General features: G+C 40.1%; 1 protein-coding gene across 1 annotated transcript in view; it reads right to left on the reverse strand.

Annotated features, from left to right (window-relative positions):
* Nucleotides 1-15,948: 15,948 nt before the first annotated feature.
* Nucleotides 15,949-22,744, reverse strand: part of man1a1 (mannosidase, alpha, class 1A, member 1) — a 436,576-nt gene continuing 429,780 nt past the window's right edge. The window contains exon 12 of the mRNA XM_059981476.1: nt 15,949-17,213. Coding sequence (XP_059837459.1) covers nt 17,111-17,213 — 103 coding nt within the window. The 3' untranslated portion in view covers nt 15,949-17,110. The remainder of the gene's footprint in view (nt 17,214-22,744) is intronic.

Here is a 22,744-nt window from a genome sequence, read left to right on the forward strand (position 1 = left end):
AGCTGAGAAGATCATCGGGGTCTCTCTTCCCGCCAGCATGGACATTTACACTACATGCTGCATCCGCAAAGGAAACAGCATTATGAAGGACCCCATGCACCCCTCATACAAACTCTTCTCCCTCCTGCTGTCTGGGGAAAGGCTCTGAAGCATTCAGGCTCTCACGACCAGGCTATGTAACAGTTTGATCTCCCAAGCTATCAGACTCCTCAATACCCAGAGCCTGGACTGACACCTTACTGCCCTATTGTCCTGTTTATTGTAATGCCTGCACTGTTTTGTGCACTTTATGCAGTCCTGGGTAGGTCTGTCGTCTAGAGTTTTGTTTTTACGTAGCTCAATCTAGGTTTTGTACTGTGTCATGTAACACCATGGTCCTGAAAAAAGTCTCATTTTTATTATGTACTGTACCAGCAGTTATGGTCGAAATGACAATAAAAGTGATGACTTGACTTGATGAATGACTGTGATGCTTCACTCCCAGGTGAGTTCAATGCCTTTTATGTACACTTTCAAAGGGAAAATAAAACTGCACCCGTGCAAGTCCCTGCAGCATCTGGTGACCCAGTGATCTCTGTCTCGGAGGCTGATGTCAGAACTTTTTTAATGAGGGTAAACACTTGCAGAGTGTCAAGCCCTGAAGATGTACCTGATAGGGCAATGAAAACCTGTGCCAACAATCTGGTGGGATGGTTCAAGCGCAGCTTCAATCGCTCATTGCAATAGTTGGAGTTTCTCACTTACCTCAACAACTTTCGCCCAGTTGCACTCATGTCTACTGTGATGAAGTGTGTAGAGATGTAGGTCATGGCCTAAACAAGGATCTGGACCCGCTGCAATTTGCCACGATAGCTCTACAGTGGATGCAATTTAACTATCTCTCCTTTCAACCTTAAATCACTTGGACAATAGCAGTACTTTTGTCAGGCTGCTGTTTATTGACAACATAGAAAAACATACAGCATGATACAGGCCCTTTGGCTCACAAAGCTGTGCCAAACATGTCCCTACCTTAGAACTACCTAGGCTTTATCCATAGCCCTCTGTTTTTCTAAGCTCCATGGTAGCCATCCAGGAGCCTCTTAAAAGACCCTATCGTTTCCACCTCCACCACCTTCACTGGCAACCTATTCCACGCACTTGCCACTCTCCGCGCGTAAAAAAATACTTACACCTGACATCTCCTCTGTACCTAGATGCTCCTCAAGGATGCGTGCTTAGCCCACTGCTCTATTCGACACCCACGACTGTGTAGCTGGTCACAGCTCAAATGCCATCTGTAAATTTGCCAATGACACAACTATTGTTGGCAGAATCTCAGATGGTAATGGAAGGCATACAGGAGTGAGATAGGTCAGCTGGTTGAGTGGTGTCACAGTAGCAACCTTGCATTCAATGTCAGTAAGACCAATTGATTGTGGAGCTCAAGAAGGGAAAGTTGAAGGAAAACGCAGCAGTCCTCATTGAAGGATCAGCAGTGGAAAGGGTGAGCAGTTTCAAGTTCCTGCATGTCAACATATTGATGCACTTATAGGAGGGCACGATAACAGCTATATTTCATTAGGAGTTTGAGGTGACTTGGTTTATCACCAAAGACTTACAGGTGTACCATGGAGAGAATTCTAACTAGTTGCATCATCATCTGGTATGGAGGGGCCACGGTGCAGCATTTTAAAAAGCTGCAATAAGTTGTAAACTCAGCCTGCGCCATCATGGGCACTAGCCACCCCAGCACTGAGAACACCTTCAGAAGGTGATGCCTCAAAAAGACATCATCCATCATTAGGGACACACATCACCTAGGCCATGCCCTCTTCTCTTTGCTACCATTAAGAAGGAGGTACAGGAACTTGAAGACACACACTCAATGTTTTAAAAACAGCTTCTTCCCCTCCACCATCAGATTTCTAATCAGACAATAAACCCATGTACATTACCTCACTTTTTTTCCCTATTGTTGCTCTTATTCACTAAATATTTAACTTGAATTTTTATATATATTTCTAATTGTAATTCATAATTTTTTGTTCATTTATTGCAATGTACTGCTGCCACAAAATAGCACATTTCACAATATATGCCAGTGATATTAAACCATATTCTGATACTGCCTCTAGCTCCACAATAAGAAAATTGGAACCAGAAGTAGGAATAGACTATTTGACCACCCTCACGCTCACATGTGCTCCATCACTCAAAGGTCTTGCCAAATTTCCATGTTTTGTACTGCTTTACACAAGTTAAAGTTGAGTTTATTGTCACGTGCACAAATATTATGAGATACAGGTAGAGTGAAAAACTTGCTTTCCGCTGTATTACTGGTGCATAGATTCAGTCAACATATAGAAAATAAATTATACAAGACAGTGAAGAAAAGGACTGTGAAAAATAAAATATGAGTGCAAACAAAGCACGACTAGAACTGAGCCCATGTTTTATTGCAAGAGGTGATCCATAATCTTGTATTGCTGAAGGAGGATTAGGGCTGTGTGGATCAGTTAAGAACCTGATAGTTGTAGGAAAGTAGATGTTCCTGAACCTAGTGGTGTGGGATTTGATGCTTCTATACTCCCCTGCTTAACAGTAGCAGCAAGAAGATGGCATGACCTAGATGGTGGGTATCCTTGATGTTAGGTGGTACTTCTTCAGACAGCACCTTGTGTATATGCTTTTTATAGGGGGTGACCTGTACTCAAAGTGGAATGAGCTGCATCCGTGGTTCTTTGCAGCCTCCTGCAACACCATGTGTTAAAAATACTGCACCAGACCATGATGCAATTAGTCAAGATAGCTTCTACAGTCCATCTGTAATAGTTTTTTTTAAAGATGTATTTGGTGATATACTAAATCTCCCTGAACTCCAAAAACGTAGAAGGACTGGTGTGCCTTCTCCATAATTCTACGTACTGGGCCCAGTATTACCCCAAACGTTGATCTTCTTGAATATTCTCAGTAACTGCTTCTCCACAGTGCCCTTGGATAAAGAATTCCAAAGATTAACCAGCCTCAGTGAAAGAATTGTGACTCATCTTGGTCCTGATTGGCCAAGCCCTTGTATTGATATTGTGACCTTTAGTTTCCAACACCCCAGACATTGTTTCAGTCCCAAACAGGTCAAACCCTATAAGAAAGGAAGTTCAAGTGATTGTTGGCCCAGACTCTCCCATTTGGGACTTAAGGCTTCTATTACCCCTGCCTGATGGTAGCAGCAAAAAGAGGGCATGACCCAGAGGATGGGGATCCTTGATGGTAGATGCTGCCTTCTTCAAGCGGCTCCTCATGTATATGCTTTTGATAGTGGGGAGGCCTGAGTCACCTCAGAAATCAATTTAGTGAACTGTTGTTTCATTTTCTTCTTCCTAAGATTATATTTGCTTACATTAGAAAATAGGCTTGTTTTCCCTTGAATGAAGCTCAAGGTTTATAAGATTATAAGACACATAAATAGTCAAAATCTTTTTTTCAATGGCAGAGCTTTCAAAAAGAGGACATAGTTTTAGGGTGAGACAGGATATTTGGAGAGATTTTTTGCACCAAGAGTGGCTGATATCTGAACTGGATTGCTACAGGTTGTAGTGGAATCGGACAGTTAGTACATCTAAGCGACATTTCAACAGACACGTGACTATGCACGACGTAGAAGGATATAGTCCTACTGTAGGCAGAAGGGATTAGTGCAAAAAGTTGGCATTGGCATTGTGGCCTAACGGGCCTGTTTCTCTGTTACATAACTGACCCTATGATCGTATGTCAGTAGTTCACTACTGGCCTACATAATTGGATCAAGGTGCCTCTAATGATCCTCGAGGTCCTGCCTTTCAAGCCAGATTGAATTTTTTGAGGATGTGACTAAACACATTGATGTAAGAAGAGCAGTAGATGTAGTGTACCGTATATGGATTTCAGCAAGGCATTTGATAAGGTACCCCATGCAAGGCTTATTGAGAAAGTATTGAGGCAAGGGATCTAAGGGGACATTGCTTTGTGGATCCAGAACTGGCTTGCCCACAGAAGGCAAAGAGTGGTTGTGGACAGGTCATATTCTGCATGGAGGTCGGTGACCAGTGGTGTGCCTCAGGTATCTGTTCTGGGACCCTTACGCTTCGTGATTTTTATAAATGACCTGGATGAGGAAGTGGAGGGATGAGTTAGTAAGATTGCTGATGACACAAAGGTTGAAGGTGTTGTGGATAGTGTGGAGGGCTGTCAGAGGTTACAGTGGGACATTGATAGGATGTAAAACTGGGCTGAGAAGTGGGAGGGAGTTCAACCCAGGTAAGTGTGAAGTGGTTCATTTTGTTAGATCAAAGATGATGGCAGAATATAGTATTAATGGTAAGACTCGTGGCAGTGTGGAGGATCAGAAGGATCTTGGGGTCTGAGTCCATAGGACGCTCAAAGCAGCTGCGCAGGTTGACTCTGTGGTTAAGAAGGTGTATGGTGTATTGACCTTCATCAACTGTGGAATTGAATTTAGGAGCCGAGAGGTAATGTTGCAGCTATATAGAACCCTGGTCAGACCCCACTTGGAGTACTGTGCTCAGCTTTGGTCTTCCTTTGGAAGGATGTGGAAGCCATAGAAAGGGTGCAGAGGAGATTTACAAAGATGTTGCCTGATTGGGGAGCATGCCTTATGAGAATAGGTTGAGTGAACTCGGCCTTTTCTCCTGGGAGTGAAGGAGGATGAGAGGTGACCTGATAAAGGTGTATAAGATGATGAGAGGCATTGATCGAGTGGATAGTCAGGGGCTTTTTCCCAGGGCTGAAAGCAATATTTCCCTTCTATCCCTATTTCATAATGAGAAAGATGTCATACATAGATTGACACACAATTTTATATGATTGACACACAATTGATAGAGACTATTCCCCAGGGCTGAATTGGCTAGCACGAGAGGACACAGGTTTAAGGTGCTGGGGAGTAGGTACAGAGGAGAGGTCAGGGGTAAGTATTTTACTGAGAGAGTGGTGAGTGCGTGGAATGGGCTGCCAGCTACAGTGGTGGAGGCAAATACAATAGGGTCTTTTAAGAGACTTTTGGATACGTGCAGTACATGGAACTTAGAAAAATAGAGGGCTATGGGTAAGCCTAGTAATTTCTAAGATAGGGACATGTTTGGCACAACATTGTGGGCTGAAGGGCCTATATTGTGCTGTAGAATTTCTATGTTTCTAAAAAAATTGGATGATATAAGCTCACAAAGAGCAGTAAATGAAGAAATACGTATTTGTTTGAAGGACCAATTTTTGAAGTACAAAAACATTTATGATAATTTCATTTGCAGATTACTGAGGCAGGGATATGGTTTAAACTTGTGTTCTTGGTGATACTGCAGATTGTTGGTTGAAATTTTCTGTTGAGGAAAAATCTGGTACCAAGATTGCAAACTGTATGGTTTAACTTCAGACAACTTGCAGGGGAGGAATGGATTTGATGGCCAGTGAATTGACTTTGTAATATTGGTCCTTCCAGTATTTAGTTGAAAAAAAATTATGTTCACCCAGTCATGGATGTCAGACTAACCATTTAACTTTGAGAGGCAGAAGAATAGTTGGGAATAGTGATGGAGTGGAGTGAGTTTGTTAGCAGACGTGCAAAAATAGAGCCTTGCTTTTAGATTATATCACCCAGGGCAAATTACGTGGCAAATACACACAGTACGATGTACTGAAGAGTTTTGTATCCTCAGTGAGCCATTGCTCATGGTTCACAGACATCTTTCTGGCCAGATAGGCTCATCTCAGCAATAATTGGCACTGGAAGTACTAGATCAGATCAAAGCTTGGAATTATATTAGTGCAGATATGCTGTTCTGTTATTATGTGGATTGTTGATAGCTGCAGCAACTTGTTTTAATGGATGGTCAAGACTAAATGTGTAGCCCCTTATTTTCAGTTCTGTGTTCTGAAGACATTACGTTCTCAATTCATAGATTTTAATCAGTATCTTTGCAACAAGAATCTTGAAAATATGAAGCAAAAACAGAAATGCCAGAAGCATTTAGTATGTCTGTCAGCATCTGCAGCAAAAGAAACAGCTTATATTTCAGGTATATGACATTTCAGCAGAGTTCTCAATTGCTGAGTGCTTCCTGGATATTTTGTCTATTATTTAAATTATGCTTTACCAAATATCTCAGCCTTCAAATGGTGCAAGTTCCATAGGATTGAAAGTTGTCATCACCATTTTTCTGTGTGACCCCAATATCAGGGAGAAACAGATTCCTATGATATCACACTCTCTATCAAGAATTGAACAGCTACATGTTGGAAAAATGACTAATAATTGCTAAACAGTCTGCCCAAACTGTCTATCTTAGCAGCATATTCATTTTTTCAACTATAATCTTTTTGGATGGATCAAGTTTTATTTACCCTTACTCTTCAAGATTTGTCTATATCCTCTTGCTGTTGAATCTGAGTTAACTGCATTGATCCTCTTCAGAGACGGAGAACGTTTCTCTTCAAATAATATCCAAACTGAACATAAACTCAGACGATTGGACTAATCTTTTATGAAAATTAGGATTATTATTTAAAATTGAATTTAAATTCTATATGGCCTATTTACACTTGATGTTCAGTTTGCAGACAACTTTATGAACTATTTGTCTGTACCTCTAATTCCTTTGGGTGTCTCTTGCAAAATCAAAGCATTTAGTTTTATTCCACTACAGGTGTACTGATCCATGTTATAACTTTGGATTTAACTTTGCATTTGCCTGTTGAGTCCATGCCAGCTCACAGGGCAATTGCATTCCTCAATTTTCCCTCGAATCTAACCTTGCATTCCTATAAATTCTAGCACCCACCTACATTAAGCACAATATTCAATGGCCAATTAATCTAACATCCTTTATGTCTTTAGGATGTGGGAGAAAACCAGTGAACCTGGGGGATTCCATACAATCACAGAGACGATGCAAACACTACACAGACAGCTTCAGTGGTCAAGATTGTACACAGATGGTTGGAGATTGACAGCGTACTGTGAACTGCGATAAACCTCTATCATCTTCATGAGCAATGCTTAAGGCATTTAGTAAGTAATCTACCTTCTGCTAATCCAAAATTATGGTAACAGTTTGTGCAGCAATTTTGGTTAGAATATCTACAGAACTCTTCAAACACCAATTCTAGAAACTTAGCAACAAATTAGGAAGGATGATGGAAGGTCTGTGCATTATTTCCTTCATAGCTGACCTGTATATCAAATATTTGAGTACTATATCCAATCCTGTAGTTCTTTTATGTTTCTTCAAACTAGAAATAAAATAATTTGAAGCCTTAAATCAAATGTGGAGTCATTTATATGTAATCACAAGATCTCAGTTTTCCAGCACTTCTGTGTCTTATCCTTAAGTTCAAATGAATTATTACAAAATTGGCCTTATGATTACATTTGCTAGAGCTGTTATTTAGACTGAATTCAATCTATTTGCAAAGGGTAATGACACCTTGTGGAAGAAAACAAATATTACAGAGAGTTTCAAAATCAAAGTACTGTAATGTCAAGATGCACTTGGAAGCTACCTGCCTCAGACTGGGAGGTATTTTTAAGGTTGGACTCATCCAGATTTCTGATTACCATTTCCTTGTCTCAAGCATTGTTGTAACTTTTTAAATGTCTTAGTAAGAATGAGCCTTTGTATGCTTAATTTGAATGTAAGGAAATAATCACAATATTTCAAAAGATTTAAATATAGGGCTACTGAATGAGAAAAATAGTTAATTATAACATTAATTAGTCATAAAATTAAATATAATTGTGGTATTCCCAAGATAGAATAATTAAAATTTAATTAATTAGCAATTAAGCTGTTGAACAGAAACAGAATACCAATAATTAACATTTTCTTAACTGAGTTCTGTTTTTTAACAGGTTAAGGTACATTTTGTTAAACATGTTTAACAACTTTAAATAAAATGTAATAGCCTAAATAATGTTTCATAGATTTATGGATGTAAATAGGACTTGAGAATATGGATTGGCTAGTGTCTTTCCACATAAAGTGATCTACAGACAAGCTTAGTTTGTTGCTGACCAGGGAAATATCTTCTGATTTGGCTTCAGTGAAAATAAACCGAATTAATCATTGTAATTAATTGACAGCTCTCATTCAGGGGAATAAATTGCTTATGTATTGACTATTCCAAAAGCCATGCATCTTACTGTATTTAATATATATAATGTCAGGAGATGAGATGGTCTGATCTTGGAGTATACAGTACCACTGTGGTGTTGGTGCACAACAGAGTGATCTTAAACCAGCAGAGTAAATGGACTTTGAAAGCCTGAAAAGTTACCAGACAAGTTTCTCTCTGTTGTTGATCACACCAAGTTAAACAATTCTCTATTTTATAGTACGGTGGTTTTGTGTTATAAAATAGGTATTACATAGTACACAATGCTTAAAAATAAACAGAAAACATTTAGCAGACTATGGCAGAGCACCACAATCTGCCCCAAACTTTATAGTTTAACTCTTTGGGAGTTCTTTCCAGCATGCCTTTTTTTACATATAAACTTTGTAAAATTAAATATAATACATCAAGTCACATGACTCTAAAACTTTCAAATCTGTGGGGCTTAGACATGCTTTGTGTGCGGGTATCAACCCAACCTAAAGTCGGGATTTTTCAAAGGCAATACGAGTGAATCTGCAGATGCTGGAAATAAATAAAACCACTAGATGCTGGTAGAACTCAGCAGGCCAGACAGCATCTATGGGAGGAGGGTTGATGAAGGGTTTCGGCCTGAAACGTCGTCACTACCTCCTCCCATAGATGCTGGCTGGCCTGCTGAGTTCTGCCAGCATTTTGTGTTTTTATTTGGGATTTTTCAACAGCTTTCACTCCTTTAGAAGTTCAAGGTACTCATTGATAACATTTGCAGTGAAGCTTAAATTTTAGTTAATATGCACATTGCTCAATTGTGTCGATACTTATCTTAAACTGAACAAACACATTCCTTGTACACATCAGATAAATTCGGAAGGATTAACACAAAGAATATTCACCCAATATTATAACAACTCATGCACTATTTGTTCTAATTGGTGTTTTTGACTCTATTGTTTTAACTGTCTTTCTTTTATTCCCGTAGCTCGATTAGTTCTCAACAAAATTCCGACGGCCTAATCAGTGGCAGGAGCAGGCCACAGCGATGAAGTTTCTTGCAGGTCGTCCACGCTTGTTTTAAAGGAGACCTTTGTGGGCATTCAGGCTCATTATTACGGCCCAATCAATGACAGGAGTAGGCCACAGCAACAACGTTTCTCAAAGGTAGGCGACCATTGTTTAGAAGTACAGAAGGGACAAGCAGCGTGGCTATTGTTGGGAGAAGGCCAGTGGTGAGAGTGGGAGTGTCAGGCTTTGGCTTACAAGTGGTGTTGGCTCTGGGTAAGCTTCTGTTAAGGTTCACTTTTTGTTTTCTCTTGCCATACCTAGTGTAGTAAATGGCTATTGTGTGTTCTTCATGCTGTCTGTTGGGAGTCCTGAGAGACCCAGGGAACTACACCTGTGTGAAGTGCATCCAGATGTAGACAGCTGAAGACCGTGTTAGAGATCTGAAGCAGCAGCTGCATGACCTTCAGCTTGTATGGGAGAGTAAGGAGATAATGGATCAGAGTTACTGAGTAGTCACCCCTAAGTTGCAGGGGACGAGTAGCTGAGTGACTATCAGGAGAAGTGGAAATCTGGAAAGACAGTTACCGCAGAGTACTCCTGTGGCCATTCCCATCAATAATAAATATACTGTTTTGGATGATGTTGTGGGGATGACATCCTGGGGGAATGCCACAGAGGTTGGGTTACTGGCACTGAGCATGAGTCCGCGCTACAGGAGGGAAAGAGGGAGAAGAGGGAAGCGGTAGTGATAGTAGACTCAGTAGTCAAGGGAACAGACAGGAGGTTCTGTGGATGTGACCAAGATACCTGAATGGTATGTTGCCTCCCAGGTGCCAAGGTCAGGGATGTCTAGGATCACATCCACAACATTTTGGAGAGGGAGGGACAGCAGCCAGTCTTGATACATATTTGTACCAATGACATAGGAAGGAAAGGAAAGAGGTCCTGAAAAGAGAATTTAGAGAGCTAGGTAGAAAGCTGAGAAGCAGGGCCCCCCGGGTAGTAATTTCTGGATTGCTGCCTGTGCCATGCACCAGTGAGGGTAGAAACAGGATGATTTGGCAAATTAATGTGTGGCTGAGAAACTGGTGCAGGGAGAAGGGCTTCAGATTCTTGGATCATTCAGATCTCTTCTGGGGGAGGTATAACCTGTTCAAAAGTGACAGGTTGCACCTGAACCCGAGGGGAACCAATATTCCAGGTTTGTTAAAGCTGTTGGGGAGGGTTTAAACTAATTTGACGGGGTGGGAACTGGAGAGAAGGGACTCAGGAGAGGACAGATGCTAAAAGAGCAAAGATGGCATGTAGACAGACTATCAGGAAGGGCAGGTAGATGATAGGACATAATTGCAGCCAGCACGATATCAGTGAATCAAGGATGCAGAATCAAAAAGAAGAGCAAATGCAGCATTCAAAGTGCTGTATTTCAATGCATGGAGTATAAGAAATAAGGTCAATGAGCTTGTTGCACTATTACAGGTTGTCAGGTATGATGTTGTGGCCATCACTGAATCATGGCTGAAGGACGTTTATGGTTGGGAGCTGAATGTCCAAGGTTACACACTATATCACAGGGATAGGAAGGTAGGCAGAGAAGGTAGCTTTGCTTTCCCGGTAAAGAATGGCTTCAAATCAGTAGGTGCCGTCAAATCCTTGTGGGTTGAGATAAGAAACTGCAAGTGTTAAAGGACCCTGATAGCAGTAATATACAGCCTCCCAACAGTAGCTGGGATGTGGATCACAGATTACAACAGGAAATAGAAAAGGCATGTGTCAAAAATGCAATGTTATGATCGTCATGGGAGATTTCAGGATGCAGGTTAATTAGGCAAATCAGGTTGGAAATGGATCGCCAGAGAGTGAGTTTGAATGCTCACAAAATGACTTTTTAGAGCGGTTTGTTGTTGAGCCTACTAGGGGATCAGCTATACTGGATTGTGTGTTATGTAATGAACTGCAAGTGATTAGGGAACTTTAAGATAAAAGTACCCTTAGGAGGTAGTGATCATAATATGATTGAGTTTAACTTGAAATTTGAAAGGGAGAAAGTAAAGTCTGATGTAGCAGTATTTCAGTGGAGTAAAGGAAATTACAATGATATGAGAGAGGAGTTGGCCAAAGTAAGTTGGAAGGAATGACAGCAGAGCTGCAATGGTGTGAGTTTCTAGGAAAAATAGGGAAAGTGTAGAATAGGTATATTCCAAAAACAAAGAAATACTGAAATGGAAAAAATAATACAACCATGGCTGACAAGGGAAGTCAAAGTTAATGTAAAAGCCAAAGAGAGGAAAAACAATAAAGTAAAACTTAGTGGGAAGACAGAGGATTAGGAAGCTTTTAAACCCTAGAGAGAACAACTATAAGAATCATTAGGAGGGAAAAGATGAGATATGAAAGCAAGTGAGCAAACAATATCAAAGTGGATAATAAAAGCTTTTTCAAGTATGTAAAAAGTAAAAGAGAGATGACAGCGGATATAGGACCGCTAGAAAATGAGGCTGAAGAAATAATAACGGGGGCCAAGGAGCTGGTAGATGGACTAAATGAGCATTTTGCATCAGTCTTCCCTGTGGAAGACATGAGCAGTCTGTCACATGTTGAAGGGTGTGAGGGAAGAGAAGTGAGTGCAGATGTTATTGCAATAGAGAAGGTACTTAAACAGCTAAAAGACCTAAGGATACGTAAGTCACTCGGGCCAGGTGAACTGCACCGTAAGGTTCTGAAAGAGATAGTGGTAGAGATTGTGGAGGAATTAGTAATGATCTTTCAAAAATCATTGGACTAAGAAAGGGGGAAGGCAGCAGAAAGGAAATTATAGACCACTTAGCTAGACCTCAGTGGATGGAAAGTTGTTGGAGTCAAGGAGTATTTGGTGAGACAGGACAAGATAGGACAAAGTCAACATAGTTTCCTTAAGGGAAAATCTTGCCTGGCAATCCAGTTGAAATTCATTGGGGAGATTACACATAGGATAGATAAAGGGATGCAGTGGATGTTGTATATTTGGACTGTCAGAAGACCTTTGACAAGGTGCCACACATGTGAGGCTGCTTACCAAGCTAAGAGCCTGTGGCATTACAGGAAAGTTACTGGCATGGTTAGAGCATTGGCTGATTGGTAGGAGGCAGAGTAGGAATATAATCCTTCTCTGGTTGGCTGCCAGTGACTAGCGGTGTTCTGCAGGGGTCAGCATTGGGACTGCTTCTTTGAATGCTGTATATCAAAGATTTAGATGACGGAATAGATGGCTTTATTGCCAAGTTTGCAGATGATACAAAGATTGGTGGAGGCTGCAGAAAGACTTATACAGATTAGGAGAATGGACAAGAGAGTGGCAAATGAAATACAGTGCTGAAAAATGCATGGCCTTGCACTTTGGTAGTAGAAAATCCAAAAATCTGAAATGCAAAGGGATTTGATAGTCCTTGTACAGAGCACCTTGAAGGTTAACTTGCAGGTAAGAGTCAGTGGTGAGGAAGGCAAATTAATTTTGCGTTCTAGAATACAAGAGCAGGGATGTGATGCTGAGGCTTTCTAAGGCACTGATGAGGCCTCACCTTGACTATTGTGAACAACTGTGGACTCAGAAAAGATGTACTGGCATTGGAGAAAGTTCAGAAAGGTTTATAAGCATGATTCCAGGAATGAAAGGGTTATTATATGAGGAACATTTGATAGCTCTGGGTCTGTACTTGTTGAAATTTGGAAGGATGAGGGACAAGTCTCATTAAAACCTTTTGAATGTTGAAAGGCCTAGACAGAGTAGATGTAGAAAGGATGTTTCCCCTGACGGGGGAGTCTAGGGCAAGGGTCATCCATTTAAAATAGAGAGGTGGAGAAATTTATTTAGCCAGAAGATGGTGAATTTGTGGAATTTATTACCACAGGAAGCTGTGGAGGTCAGGTCATTGGGTGTATTTAAGGCAGAGATGGATAGGTTCTTGATTGAGCACCAAGTCAAAGGGTTCGGGGAGAAGACTGAGCCATGTATCAGCCATGATTGAATGGCAGAGTAGATTTGATGGGCCAAATGGCCTAATTCTGCTCCTATGTCTTATAGTCTAAAATATTACAGATAAGGAATATTTTCTGCATGTCCTATGAGTCCTTGAAGTCTATCCAATTAGTTTATGATCCAGAAAAAAAAATATTTTTGGGAGTTAATTTCAAAATTTGGAGTTTTCAGTTACGCTAAATTGCTTTTAATTAGGATTGAAAAACAACTCAGCAATAAGGAAAAAGAAAGGCTATATAAAAAAAAAGAGCTGGGCCAAGAAGTGGCAGATGGAGTCCATCTACAAAAGTGTGTAGTAATTCCCTTTGGAAGTTCATATTTGACTGCAGAATACAGAGTTAATGGCAGGATTCTTGGCAGAATGGAGGAACAGAACGATCTTGTGGGTCCATATCCATAGATCCCTCTAAGTTCCTGTCCAAGTTGGTAATGGTTGTTAAGAAGGCATATGGTATGTTTGCCTTCATGTGTTGGGGGATTGCGAGGTAATGTTTTAGCTCTATAAAACTCTGGTTGGACCACACAGAGTATTGTCTTTACTTCTTGTCACTTCATTATAAGAAGGGCTTGACAGCTTTAGAGAGGGTGCAGAGATTTACCAGGATACTGCCTGGACTACAGGGCATGTCTGATGAGGATAGACTGAGCGAAGGAGGATGGGAAAAGACCTGATAAAGGTATACAAGATGTTAAGCAGCAGATTGAGTTGACAGAGATTTCTTTTTCCCCCACGGTGGAAATGACTAATATGTTGGGGCATAATTTTAAGGTGATTGGAGAAAAGTATAGGAGAGATGTCAGAGTTAAGTTCTTTACACAAAAAATGGTGGTTGCATAGAACATCCTGTAGGGATGGTAGTAGAGGCAGATATATTTGGGATATTTAAGAAACACTTTGATAGACAGATGGATGACAGAGAAATGGAGGGTTATAGAGGAGGGCTAGAGTAGGTTAAAAGATTGGCGCATTTATATGGGTTAAAGGGTCTAAGGCCTGTACTATGCAGTAATGTTCTGTGTTCTATTTAATCAGGTACTTTTCCATTGCATTGGCAACTGGCAACACACACAGACTGAATGGGAGAGAGAGATTAAAAATCTGATACCAAGTTGATGGAATGTAGCTGGAACTCTCAAGGTAAGGCTGGTTGTCTATTAAGCATTGGAGACTGGTTAAGTAAAGTTCATGGGGGAGAAATGGTGTGTGAAATAGATTCCTCTGGAGAGTCAGTTCTTTGTTGTGGATGCTGGATCTTCATCTAGGTTAATCTTGGGAGGAAAGAACCAGTGAAAGAGAAGCCAAGAAAACAATGAAGGACAGCAAGGCTAGGGACTCAATACAACCTAATCAGTTTTCTTTATAAATTACTTAAACGCTTTTCACTTTGGTCTAAAGTTGTGTAGTTATTCAGCTAAAGAATCAAAGTTGTTTTCACAGTTTTATTTTCTCCTATCATTAATTCATGATTATCAAAGAATATGGGCATTTGTGCAAAGTTGGCATTTAACACCCATTACTAATTTCCCTTCTGAAGCTGCTGCCCAATGCCATCTGACATTGAAAGGCACTTACACAGACAAAGGATAATATTGGGCTGGTTTGCAATATGACACACCCTTCTTTCATCTTCACTGACCATGTACTAACTATTAAAATCCAAAATAAACCATTAAAATTATACAGCTGCAAGACCTGAGAACTATTAGCAATTCCACAGGAAGTTCAATATTGGCATACGTAAATCTAGATCTTCTGGATAATTTCCCAAATGTGCTTTGATATTTGATGGCTATAGTTTTTAATTAAACTGAGAAATCTGCAATTCTGTCAATGGGGAGGTTTGGTTAGGAGAGAGAGAAATCACAGGGAACTTTTGAATTGTGCCAACCGCAACATTCTAAATATGATTGTATATTTAAGTCTTTACATTTAAATAGAGATTTAAAAAAATATTTTCAGGGGCAAAATTTGGCAGGTTGTCAAAGTATTTGTGGGTCAGGTTTCTATTTAAGATTGGGGAAGTCCTGTGATTTGCGGGGCCTCAGCAGTCAGAAAGAAGCTGGCACTCAAAAAGCCACCATGATATGTTCTCAGTAGGGAAAATGAGGATACTTCAGAAATTCAGGACCAACAACTCCCTTAGACCATTGTGCTCAATCCACTCCATGCACTGATCTCTGAGTATTTTTATTACCTTCTCCACAATTGCTACTCCTATTCTGTTTCAAATTTTATCACCAGCATTTGGTTATCTCTGGTTTTCCTTCATTGATTGTCAGCCATGTTATTTCAGTAGCTAAGTACATTAGTAACCACTTTTTATTCAATTGTTCATTATTAGCTGCGTTGCATGATGTGGCCTTTCCATGACCATGATTGTTCTTGGCAAATATTTCTACAGAAGTGGTTTGCCATTACCTTCTTCAGGGCAGTGACTTTTTACAAGGTGGCTGACCCCAGCTATTATCAATACTCTTCAGAGATTGTCTGCTGGCATCAGTGGTCGATTAACCAGGACTTGTGATATGCACCAGCTGCTCATATGACCATCTACCAGTTGCTTCCCTGATCGGTAGGGTTAAGCAGCTGCTACACCTTGTCCAAGGGTGAACTGCAGGCTAATGGAGGGAAAGAGTACCTTACACCTCATTTGGTAGAGATGTATCTCCACCCCACCATCTTTTATTACTCTCCTTAATTACCATATTTTGGCCAAGCTTTTGGTTATCTCCCGTATCTATTGTAACTTTACATCACCTATGTGAAATGCATTATTCTCTTGTCACAATATACGCTCGCAACAAAAATAGCTTTTCTCATTTATTTTTTATCGAAGGTGTTCAGGAAGGAATGTACAAACTGTCAAGAGAATTATGATCATAGAATATGTATAAAATGATACCAAACATTTCCAAGCCACACACGCACGCACCCAAGCACGCACTCACACACACAGTGGCAATAGTAACCACCAGAGAATGTTAACTGAGTTTTGGATAGGCTCAAGGTGAGTAAAGTTCTTGAATCCCTGTCTACCAACTACATTTTCATTGGTGACCATTTACCTGAACATTTAAATGTGAGAAGAAAGTAAACATTTTAAACACCCTGCCCACAACTGTACATTAATTAAAATACCAATTCTTTAGATAATGTATCTATCACCATACATTTTATAATTGTTGCTTTAGAAAACATACATAAAAATATTTTTATTTTTGAAATAGACAGTCAAACAATTTACAACATTAGAGGCTCATATAAAGGGAATTTTTAAGTTTGCGGAAATACACAAATAGATATTGTGTAAAAATCATAAAATACAGAAGAGCTGAAATCAATTCACATATTGAACATCTGCCATATTTTATAAGATCTGTCAAGTGCAATATTTATCCTTTGGGTCCGCTCCACACCATGAATTTAAAACTTCAGCTATTCATCATATCACCTCCTACAAGATTTTTGATTTCCCTCACTTCAGATCTCAAACAAATTACCAGAAATAAAAACATTCATGATTTATCCAGCACACTGATTTTTATCTGCACTCTACAAAATAAGGAAAAAATAAAATTTAGCATTTATATTCAGATCTCAATTTGTAAAAGTCAATTAAACAGGAATAGAAATGATTCCATAAAGAAAGTCTCCTGGTTTTAAGTTTTATAAATGTGTGGCTTAAGAACAAACTGAAGCAAAAGAAAATGTCTCTTTATGAATAAATCTCTGGATATTAAATTAATTATGGCTTTTTTGCAACATGGCAAAAATTGCAGCTCAAAGCAGACATCTCCTCACAGAGGAGGTTAGAGTTGTTGCAGTCTCCTGCAGTCTTGTATTCATTATATGGCAGCATGCATGTTGCATATTACAATTTATTTTGCTTTGTTTTACAGCACGCACATTTGGATTAAAATAATGAATGTTTCAATGGTAGAATTATTTGCACTAATTTACTGCTTTTAGTCACTTTTACGTATTATTGGTAATGGATGAGCTTCAGAGTTGAACACCCAGTGGTCCAGTGAAAGGAGGTCATCATCGGAGAACATCAAATAAAGATACCTGAAGGCAAGCAATAGGCATTTGTGTTAATATAGATGATTAGAATAACAGGAGAATACAATGATTGTACTCAACACTGGTTAAATCCTAAACAGACACATATAATATTTTTGATCTGCAGCACCTATGGTTTATTTTAATATCAGACACACCTACAGTATTCCTCCACACCTACAGTATTAACAATACTGTTTCATGGACAGGAGTTGTAAGGAACACACACTATTCAAAGTCATCTTGAATTGTAACATTGACCCTGATTTTGCCATTAATCTATTAACTTAAGTAACTTGTTATACTTGTCATTATCTCAGCACATATTTGTGGGCTTTTTTCATAGTTTTAAATTCATATCGACTGATGTGCATAATTTCTTGGCTGATGTTGATGCGCTTTACAAATCATTTAGTGCTAGTGGAAGAAAAACCATAGTTTTCAGGACTTTGCTTTCACTCTTTCCAAGCAGCTAATTTGGCACTTGATTGTAAATAATAATGGTGTTGATGACCAGAGATCATTCCACAGAGATCTGTTCTGGAAGTCCTGCTCTTTATGATTTTTATAAATGATTGGATGAAGAAGTGGAAGGGTGAGTTAATAAGCCTGCAGATGACACAAAGGTTAGTGGTGTGGATAATGTAAAAAGTAATTTCCTCAGACCTTGAGAGAGACTAGTGTAGAAATTGCAGGGGCCCTGGCAGAAATATTTAAAATGCCCTTAGCCACAGTTGCGGTGCCGGAGGATTGGAGGGTAGCTCATGTTGTTCTGTTGTTTAAAAAAGGCTCCAAAAGTAAACCAGGTTAATACAGGCCAGTGAGCCTGACATCAGTAGTAGGTAAATTATTAGAAGGTTCTGAGAGATCGATATACAAGTATTTGGACAGCCAAGGGCTGATTAAGGCTTTGAGCATGGTAGATTATGTTTAACGAATCTTGTAGAGTTTTTCGAGGAGGTTACCAAGAAAGTAGATGAAAGAAATGCTGTGGATGTTGTATACATGGACTTTAGTAAGGCATGTGACAAAGGCCCACATGGGAGGTTAGTTCAGAAGGTTCAGACACTAAGTATCAATGGAGAGGGTGTAAACTGGATTCAAAATTGGCTGTGTGGGAGAAGACAGAGAGTGATAGTGGATGATTGCTTCTCAGACTGGAGGCCTGTGACTAGTGGTCTGCTTCAGGGATCTGTGCTGGGACCATTGCTGTTTGTTGTCTATATCAATGATCTAGATGATAATGTAAATTGGATCAGCAAGTTTGCTAATGACACTAAGATTGGAGGTGTTGTGAACAGCAAGGAAGGCTTTCAAAGCTTGCAGAGGGATCTGGACCAACTGGAAAAATGGGCCAGAAAATGGCAGATGGAATTTAATGCAGAAAAGTGTGAGGTGTTGCATTTTGGAAGGACAAATCAAGGTAGGACATACACAGTAAATGGTAGGGCACTGAGGATTGCGAAGGAACAAAGGGATCTGGGAGTTAATTTACATAATTCCCTGGATGTGGCATCACAGGTAAACAGGGTCGTAAAGAAGGCTTTTGGCATCCTGGCATTCATAAATCAAAGTATTGAGTATAGGAGTTGGAATGTTATGGTGAGGTTGTATAAGACATTAGTGAGGCCAAATTTGGAGGAATGTGTGCAGTTCTGGTCACCTAATTATAGGAAGGATATCAGTAAGATTGAAAGTGTGCAGAGAAGATTTACTAGGATGTTGCTGGGTTTTCAGGAGTTGAGTTACAGGAAAAGAGTGAACAAGTTAGGACTTTATTCCTTGGAGCACAGAAGAATGGGGGGGGGGGTAGATTTGATAGAGGTTTACAAAATTATGAGGGGTATAGACAGAGTAAATGCAAGTAGGCTCTTTCCACTTAGACTAGGAGAGATAAATATGAGAGGACATGGCTTTAGGGTGAAAGGGGAAAGGTTTAGGGGGAACTTCTTCACTCAGAATGGTGGGAGTGTGGAACAAGCTGCCATCTGATGAGGTAAATGCGGGCTCACTTTTAAGTTTTAAGAAGAAATTGGATACATACATGGATGGGAGAGGGCTGGAGGGTTATGGACTGGGTGCAGGTCATTGGGACTAGAGGAATAAAGTTTTGGCACAGACTAGAAGGGCTGAATGGCCTGTTTTCTGTGCCGTAGTGTTCTACGGTAGTCTTGGGTTACAAAGGGATAATGATAGGGTGCAGAGTTGGGCTGAGTCATGGGAGGTTGGGTTCAATTTAGGAAAAGTGTGAACTGATTTACTTTGGAAGGTTGAACTTGAACACAGAATACAATGTTAATGGCAGGGTTCTTAATAGTGTGGAAGAACTGAGGGATCTGAGGTCCATGTCCATAGATCCCTCAAAGTTGTAACGTGTTGGTGGTCTTCATTAGTTGAGGGATTGAGTTGAGGAACCACAAAGTAATGTTGCAGTTCTATAAAACTCCGGTTGGACCACCCTTGTAGTTCTAGCTGCTTCATTATACTAAGGATGTGGATGCTTTAGAGAGAGTGCAGAGAGATTTGCTAGGATGCTTCCTGGATTAGAGAGCATGACATGGGGATAAGCTGACTGAGCTAGGGCTTTTCTCTTTGGAGTAAAGGAGGATGAGAGGTGATCTGATAGAGCTGTACAAGAGGCATAAATAAGAGTGGAAATCCAGCGACTTTTTTTCCAGGACAGAAATAGCTAATACAAGGGGGCATAACATTAAGGTTTTTGAAGGAAAGTATAAGGTGTGTCAGTTTTTTTTTTACACAGAGTGGTGGGCGTATGGAACATGCTGCTAGGGTTAATGGTAGATACAGATAGATTAGGGATGTGTACGAGATGGACACCTGGATGAAAGAAAGGGAGGGCTATGTGGGACTGAAGAGTTAGATTGAGCGTAGAGAAGTTTAAAGAGTTGGCACAACATTATGAGCTGAAGGGCCTGTACTGTTGTATGCTGTTCTATGTTGTTTATGCATTTTTGGAATGTTCAGCAACTTATAACAGTCATGCATAAATAGCAACTACATTAGTACTGAACTAAAATTAGGCTGGCACTATAAAGAATAGAGCTTACATGGAGTCTGCTGTATTACATTCATATCAGGCCTCATCATCTTTAATACATGAATAAGACAGCAACTTCTAGTGATTTCCAAAATGTAGACATCTGAAAATTGCTGACCTAGATATCCAGTTCTCCCACAAACTTTGATGTATCAATATCTTGCTAAAGCACTCATCACAAAAATACGTGGAGCTGTGTAAACATGCTGAGCTTTTTTTTTGGATTAACAGTATACAGAAAGACAGCACTTATTACTTCAGTCCTAAACGCAATTTGGCAGGTGGTGAGGAGTGCCTTCCTTAAGTTGGAGATGATATAAGGAGGATGCAGTTAGGGATTTGTAGGATTTCAACTCAGGAATGAAAGAACAACAATATATGCTTGTTAGGAAAAATGAGCAGCTTGAATATAACTTTCCTGGGTGTGATGTTTCCCTTCTTTCCATAAAGTTCAGAGGTTTGAAAGAATCTGTTAATGGAGTTTTAGTGCATTCTACCATCCATAGATGATACACATTGCAGCCATAATGTATTCTTGGGTGAAATAAATGTTGGAAGTGGAAGTTGGAGCTGATCAATCATTTAGATAGGTGAAAAATATTCTATCACACCCTAAATAGTGCACAGCTTTGGCAAGTTAGGAGTAAGCTTGCTTGTTAGAAGATACCTAAAATCTTGCCTACATTTGTCTTCAGAGTATAAGATTGGTTTGATGGAGATACTGTAACACCTAAGATGATGGGAGGTTCAAAACAACAATTCCACTGAACACCAATGGGAAGTTTCTCTGTTGTTGGATACAGCTTGTGCTTGGCAATAAGTGATGTGTATTGCTTGTCAGCTCACTGCTGAACATCATGCAGAACTATTATATCATAATGAATATTCCCCATTCTTGACCTTACAATGACATTGATCAGAAAGTTGAACGCTATCCACAGAGCACTTGCAGCAGTGGATTGAGACTGAGATGAATGACTCCCAACAACCACAAGAACGTTTCCTTGATATAACTCCAACCCATGGAGACACCCAATAGTGATTCTTCGTACATCAGCTCTCCTAAAGTCCCTGACATTTACCCAATATATCCTATCAGAATTTGACTAAATCTCTCCACAGATATTACTAACCTCCAACATTCTCTTTTATTTAAGGCTTTCAGTATTACAGTATTTTGCATCTTTCAGTTCCAATATTTCTCAATTTTTTCATTCATCAAACAGTTTAATTATAACCCATCACCATCCATTCTCAGGCACTACCGCAGTATTCCTTGTTTACTTGCTCTTAAGGAAGGGTCCTGGTCTGAAATATGGATTCTTTATTCCTTTCCATAGCCTCATTCTCTAAAGGTTGAAACACGTTTGATTGCTAACTTTCCCTCATTTTCATCATCAATTTTAAACATAATGAGTTTCTGATTATCTGCTACATTAATTCTTCATTCCATTCTCACTCTGACCTGTTAGTGACTTCATTCACTGTTATAACAAGGATCCTTTCCCATGTAAGTATTGGAAGGTTATACAGGAGTGCAGAAAAATTTACAAGGACAATTCCAGAATTTGAGGGACTGAGTTATAAGGAAATGTTTCACAGGTTAGGACTTTGTTTCTTTGGACATAGGAGACTGAGATGTGATTTTACAGAGGTATATAATATCACGAAGGCACATAGAGGGTGAATGCCCTTAAAATTAAAATCGGTAGCCACTGGGAAATCCTGCTGTCTCTGGTGGATGGAGCTTAGGTGTTCAGCGAAGCGGTCTCCCAATCTACGTTGGGTCTCACCAATATACAAGAGGCTACAACTGGGAGTACGGGATACAATAGATGTCCCCAACAAGTGAAGTGCTGCCTCACCTGGAAGGAATGTTTGGGGCCCTGAATGGTAGTGAGGAAGGAGATGTAAGGCAGGAGTAAGCATTTAGTGAAGGGATTTAGAATGTGAGTCTATCACACACTCCGGAGCAGAAGGTGGTGGTAATGCACCATTAAGCTGGGTGCCAACCGCCGTAAAACAAGATGGAGGGAGGGAGAGAGAGCATTTGTTTCTCTTGCAAGGATAAGTGCCAGGAGGGAGATCAGTGGGGAGGGATGAATGGACAAGGGAGTTGCATAGGGAGTGATCCCTGCAGAAAGTGGAGGAGAGGGAAAGATGTGCTTGTTGGTGTAAGAGATGGCGTAAGTTACAGAGAAGTAGGTGCTAGACATGGAGGCTGGTGGGGTGGTAGGTGAGGACAAGGAACCCTAACCTTGGTGGGGTGGTGGGAGGATGGGGTGAAGGCAGTCATGTGTGAAATGGAGGAGATGTGGTTGAGGACAGCCCTGATGGTGGAGGACACACATTTTAATTCCACTTCCCATTCTGATATGTCACGATGAGGCCACACTCAGGTTGGAGGAGCAGCACTTTATTCCGTCATGGTAGCCTTCAACCTGGTGGCATGAACATTGATTTCTCTGACTTCCAGTAA

Source organism: Hypanus sabinus, chromosome 10 (assembly GCF_030144855.1).
Source record: "Hypanus sabinus isolate sHypSab1 chromosome 10, sHypSab1.hap1, whole genome shotgun sequence".
Lineage (NCBI taxonomy): Eukaryota > Metazoa > Chordata > Chondrichthyes > Myliobatiformes > Dasyatidae > Hypanus > Hypanus sabinus.